Source organism: Montipora capricornis, chromosome 11, assembly GCF_036669925.1.
Source record: "Montipora capricornis isolate CH-2021 chromosome 11, ASM3666992v2, whole genome shotgun sequence".
Taxonomy (NCBI): Eukaryota; Metazoa; Cnidaria; class Anthozoa; order Scleractinia; family Acroporidae; genus Montipora; species Montipora capricornis.
Genome location: NC_090893.1, coordinates 16,290,049 through 16,296,045, shown reverse-complemented (window position 1 = coordinate 16,296,045; position 5,997 = coordinate 16,290,049). Strand labels below are relative to the sequence as shown.

Genomic DNA, 5,997 nt, shown 5'->3' with positions numbered 1-5,997 from the left:
ATTTGATTTCATATCCGCAGTTCAGTATATGATTCATTTCGTATATCATTTCATTCGTTGATTCATTCACCACGGGAACATTAGAACCCGCAAATGACCATGGTTAGAGCGTCGCACTGGCATCACTAGGTCACAGGTCCAAATCCCGTTGAAGTCCTCAATTTTTCAGGCTTCTCTACGCAACGGTTAAAATCGAGTTCATAACTGCGAGGATCATATCTTCACTCGATTTCGTATATCCGCAGTTCAATGTATGATTCATTTCGTATATCATTTCATTCGTTGATTCATTAATCACGGAAACAATAGAACCCACAAATGACCAGATCCCATCGTCAGTGGCTTCATAGCTTTGTTGGTTAGAGCGTCGCACCAACATCGCGAGGTCAAGGTTCAAATCCCGTTAAAGTCCTCGACTTTTCAGGCTACTCTACGCAATTGTTAAAATTGAGTTCATAACTGCGAGGATCATATCTTCACATGATTTCATTCCGCAGTTGAATATATGATTCATTTCATATATCATTTCATTCGTTAATTTTTATTCAACTAAGTGACAACGTGACATATAGACTGTAAACCCTAAAAAGCTAACTTTACTTAACATATGTAACTGGCAATTAGCGATTTCATGTCAGTCTTATAGCACGGTTCAAACCGCTAGCTATCTGCACAAAGGCCGAAATACCCGACCTGGTGAATGCAAATGTTGCCGGTAAAATCCATTCTCAGGTTGAATCCATTTCCACCTAGGTTAAATTGGTGAGCCTCATTTTACCTATTGTAGGTTGAATATACTCTACCTAGTCAACCCCCAAACAGGATTAAAAACACCTATACCTTCCCTCAAGCTCTCTCTTACGCATCTCAACACATCTTCTTAATGTTTCCTATCATCTCATCGGTTTCTGTATTCATTCACTGTTGCATTTAGTCTCAACATTACAACATAGTAAGATAACAAAGAACTGTACTATGTACTTACCGGTACTTGAACTCAGACCCTCCAGATCCATAATCCTGTAGCTTCACCACTACATTGCAGGGACGAACATGCTCAACCCAACACAGTTCTTTTCACTATTTAATTTTCTATTAGAAGTGAATTGATATCCATGTAGACAACCAAAACTAACTCTAACCTGACCCTAATTTTTCACTAGGTCTAAATTAGGCTCCAAAAACTTTTTTTAATTTCTCTCAGTCCCTATTGAACCAGGGTAAATGAGGATCACCAGTTTAATTAAGGTAAAAACGGTTTCAACCTGAGAACGGATTTGACCGACAACACAGACAATATTGATTTCAGGTACTAGCCAAAGGAGTCCTTAAAACAACTACATTAGCTAACGATTTTCAAACCATTTCTCTGTGAAGAACGTACCTGCTCCTTTCGACAACTTGCTGATTATGTACAATGTAGAGCGTGTTCGCGTTGCCCAAATTCAAAGGTGACGTCATCGCCAATGAGCACAAATGGCGCCCAGTATTTTACGGCGGAGTACTTTTTCCTTTCCCGAAGAGATTTCATAGCATGGTGAGGGGCTAAACTTGCACTTTTTCTATCTGCCAAGTGTTCGTAGAAACTTTCCATGAACATCAAGGTTGCCTTGTCATCAATTGGCCAGAGTGACACCAGAACAGACCGAGCACCAGCACACAGGAAAGCCCTGGCTATTCCCACCACACCCTCAGATTTCACCTCTCCTTGGCCACTGTGACAGCAACTCAGCACAACCAGTCGTGCCTGAAGGCGAACAGCGTAAACGTCGCTCATTCTTAACATGTAATCTTCCTCTTCGGGCTTCTCGGATGTGCGTTCGGGATTTGGGGCCAAAGCAATTTCTCCCAATTCGCCATCTCCATGTGCAGCAATGTGGATTAAAGCAACTGACTTCATTCTCTTCAACACCTCAGCTTTCGTTGCATTTCTTCCAGTGAGAGGCGAGGTCTGCAGAAGTTCTCCAATCATCTCCACCTCTTTTTTTGCGCATGGCAACTGTTCAAACATGGGTTCCCCGTTGCCCCAAGTGACTTCCTTTAAGCACGGATCGCCCACAAGCAGCGCTTCACTTGTACTGTAGACGTCGTCAGGTGCACAAGCCATCATTACTAAAGCGGCCAGCGAGGGAACAGTACGGATCCTGACAGAGTCACTCAATGCAGAATAAGGAGCCAAGCAAAATGGTCCATCAGGAACAAAGACTAAGCCATCACCCTGGAGCAAGTCTGCGATAGGATTGACTAAGACATCATACAAGGGCTGCAAAGGGTTCACAGAGATGCGCAATGACTGAACGTTTTCCTCAACAGCTCCTCTACTATGCGAAAATTCACTGCATGGTCTGTCAAGCGAGCGATTCTCGCATCGCACAACGGTCCCAGCACTGATCTCTTTCAAAGTGCTTTTCATCAGTAAGTCAGCACTTCCAGTTTCTATTTCCTTTTGTCTAAAATATATCTTACAAACGTCTTTTATCAGCCAGAAACTGATCGTGTTCCCTTTGAGTGCTGTGAAAACGGTCTGTGAAGGTAAATCTGTTATTACAGCAGAGATAGATTCCTTGATCGTAACTGCCAAGGAAGGTTTTTTGTGAACGCCGTATTGCATCTTCAAAATATCTGCCGAAGCCTGCGCTCGACCTTTCTCAGCAACGCACAAAGCCTCACAAAATTCCCCATTCTTCAAGAGTGCTGTACACAGAGCGGTGTACGCAAACCTAATCATGTCACGAAAGCTTATTTTCCAAGGATCTTCTGACTGAAGAAGCCTTGTTTTCTCAAAATGATTTATACTCAAACGATAGTAATTAAGAGCTTTGCACAACGGGTCGGAAAATTTATGAACACAACCAAGCCTATAACAAGCGATTCCTTGCCCTATTGGATCCTCCGTTTGCTTGCAAATGCTAAAATGTAGTTCATAGACGTGAAGCGCATTTTCAAGGTCACCTGTATGGTAATAATTATCCCCGAGAAAGCCATAAGCTGTTCCCTCCTTAGCCCTATCTCCTACTTCTTGCGCAATACTAAGATCTTGTTTGAAGTACTCTATGGCTTGCTCAAAATCTCCCAGAATTTGGTAAGCGACGCCGAGATTGCCATAGGCTCTTCCTTCCCCGGCCCTATCCCCTAATTCTTTCTTAATACCAAGAAGTTGTGTGTGGTACTTTATGGCTTGCTTAAAATCTCTCAGACTTTGATAAGCGTTGCCGAGATTGCCATAGGCGCTTCCTTCCCCTGCCCTATCCCCTACTTCTTTTGTAATGCTAAGATGTTGTGTGTGGTACTCTATGGCTTGCTCGAAGTCTCCCAGATTTTGATAAGCGTTGCCGAGATTGCGATAGGCGCTTCCTTCCCCTGCCCTATCCCCAACTTCTTTCGCAATACTGACATCTTGTTTGTGGTACTCTATGGCTTGCTTAATATGTCCCAGATCATTGTAGGCGTTGCCGAGATTGCCATAGGCTCTTCCTTCCATGGCTCTAGCCCCTACTTCTTTTGCAATACTAAGGGACGGCTTGTGGTACTTTATAGCTTGCTTAAAGTCTCCCAGTTTTTTATAAGCGTTGCCGAGATTGCTGTAGGCGCTTCCTTCCCCAACTCTATTCCCTAATTCTTTTGCAATACTAAGATCTTGTTTGTGGTACTCCATGGCTTGCTTATAATCTCCCAGACTATTTTTAGCGATGCCGAGATTGCCATAGGCTCTTCCTTCCCCAGACCTGTCCCCTACTTCTTTCAGAATACTAAGATCTTGTTTGTGGTACTCTATGGCTTGCTTAAAATCGCCAAGACCGCCATAAGCGTTGCCGAGATTGCCATAGGCTGTTCCTTCCTCAGTTCTATTCCCTACTTCTTTCGCAATACTAAGAGCTTGTTTGTGGTCATCCATGGCTTGCTTAATATCTCCCAGGCTATTTTTAGCGATGCCGAGATTGCCATAGGCTCTTCCTTCCTCGGCCTTATCCCCTACTTCTTTTGCAATACTTAAGGATTGTTTTTGGCACTCTGTGGCTAGCTTAAAATTTCCCAGACTTTGATAAGCGACGCCGAGATTGCCATAGGTGATTCCTTCCCCGTTCCTATCCCCTACTTCTTTCGCAATACTGAGATGTTGTTCGTAGTACTCTATAGCTTGCTTAAAATCTCCAAGCCTATCATAAGCGTTGCCAAGATTGGCATAGGCTCTTCCTTCTCCGGCCCTGTCCCCTACTTCTTTTGAAATACTTAAGGATTGTTTTTGGCACTCTGTGGCTAGCTTAAAATTTCCCAGACTTTGATAAGCGACGCCGAGATTGCAATAGGCTTGTCCTTCCCCAGCCCTATCCTTTACTTCTTTTGCAATACCGAGATCTTGTTTGTGGTACGCTATGGCTTGCTTAAGATCTCCCAGACGTCCATAAGCATTGCCGAGATTCCCATAGGTTTTTCCTTCCCAGCCCCTGGCAGCTATTTCCTTAAAAATGGTTAATGCTTCTTTGTAATTTGTTATGGCCTGTTTAGAATCGGCTACGCCTTGATAGTAGATGCCTAGATTGGAAAAAGCCAAACCCTCCGCTCGTCTGTTTCCCTCCTTTCTTGCCACGCTAAGCTCGTGCTCCAAAATGTTGAACTTTCTATCCATTATTCTTGAAAATAGAAAGAGAAAGGTCTCCTTTGACAGCAAGCGTGAATCTAAAAGAAAAATGAAATAAAGCATTAGAATTTGAAAGCCCTGACTACAAACGCTAAAACCAGCAATATTAATTGAATAGTGAAGGAACAACTATCTTAAGCCAGTATTCCGAAAGGAACTGCCTTTCTTCATTGAGGTTTTCAATGGAATGATATCGGCTTACGGAGACGTTACAGAATGAATAGGAATATATCTTGGGTATTAAAATATGAGCAAAAATGTGATACAATAATAATAGCAACCGTAGAAATAGAAATTACATTATGTAATAAGGAAAGAACTGCGCACCGGTGGCCCAGTTGGTTGAGCATCGGGCTATCATGCATGAGGCTGTGAGTTCAACTCCAGCCCGACGAATGCGCAGGGTCTTAAAATAACTGAGAAAAAAGTGATGTCTTTGTAACGACACCTGCAAATGTTTAGACTCTCTAGTCTTCTCGGATAAGGACGATAAACCGTAGGCCCCGTCTCACCACCCTTCAATGTTCATAATCGTGTGGGACGTAAAAAACCCACACTCCATTCGCAAAGAGTAGGGCATGGAGTCCCAGGTATTGTGGTCTGTCTTCTGTGGTGTATCATGGTTGGGAGTGTAAATTCTCGGAGATATTAGATACACCAAGCTACTGTAATTTCCGTGGGTAAAGAAAAAGATGGCATCGCGTTTCTTCTTTCTTACCTAATTACTAAAGATATGCTTGTCTGGCATTAAATGCTGCAGGTATGTAGCCAACACAAGAAAATATATGGTATGCGACGTCAGTATGATTGTCAACCTCGTTCGTTCCCAGGGTCCTCTCTCTTCTTCCCTAGAGAAAGTACCCTGGTTACGGCTGGTCACGTTTCTGCTAGAATCTTGCAGATTCCAGGGAGATGATGAAGGGAGGGGCTCGATGTTTAAATTTTTAGGGGATTAACAACAAAAGAAAAAGAAAGGTGACACGCGCTAACACCATCCCAGTGTAGCCAACAAATCATGAATGCGCACAACCATTTCACCCGGTCAATTAGCAGCCATGGACAGCTTCTTTTTTGTAAAAGGAGTTTATCCACAAGTAAAAAAAAGAAAAAAGACCTATTTACATCAATATCGCAAAAAATAAAGTTCTAAATCAAACTCAAGTAAAGTCATACTGGAAAGAACAAAGTTCACTTAGATGGCACGCGATCGGGATGAGTCGGCCTGCGAGCATGGGGACCCTCTGAGTCCAACTTCTGAACACGAAAAACATAATAAATCATATAATGACAGGAATAAGGAGGTAAAGTGTGCTTGTCTATTAGTCGAGAGACAAAATCAGTAACTTCTTTGTTAGACA

General features: G+C 42.8%; 1 protein-coding gene across 1 annotated transcript in view; it reads right to left on the bottom strand.

Annotated features, from left to right (window-relative positions):
- LOC138023126 (tetratricopeptide repeat protein 28-like) overlaps nt 1-4,627 on the bottom strand; it is a 5,284-nt gene extending 657 nt beyond the window's left edge. The window contains exon 1 of the mRNA XM_068870153.1: nt 1,385-4,627. Coding sequence (XP_068726254.1) covers nt 1,409-4,627 — 3,219 coding nt within the window. The 3' untranslated portion in view covers nt 1,385-1,408. The remainder of the gene's footprint in view (nt 1-1,384) is intronic.
- Nucleotides 4,628-5,997: the final 1,370 nt, after the last annotated feature.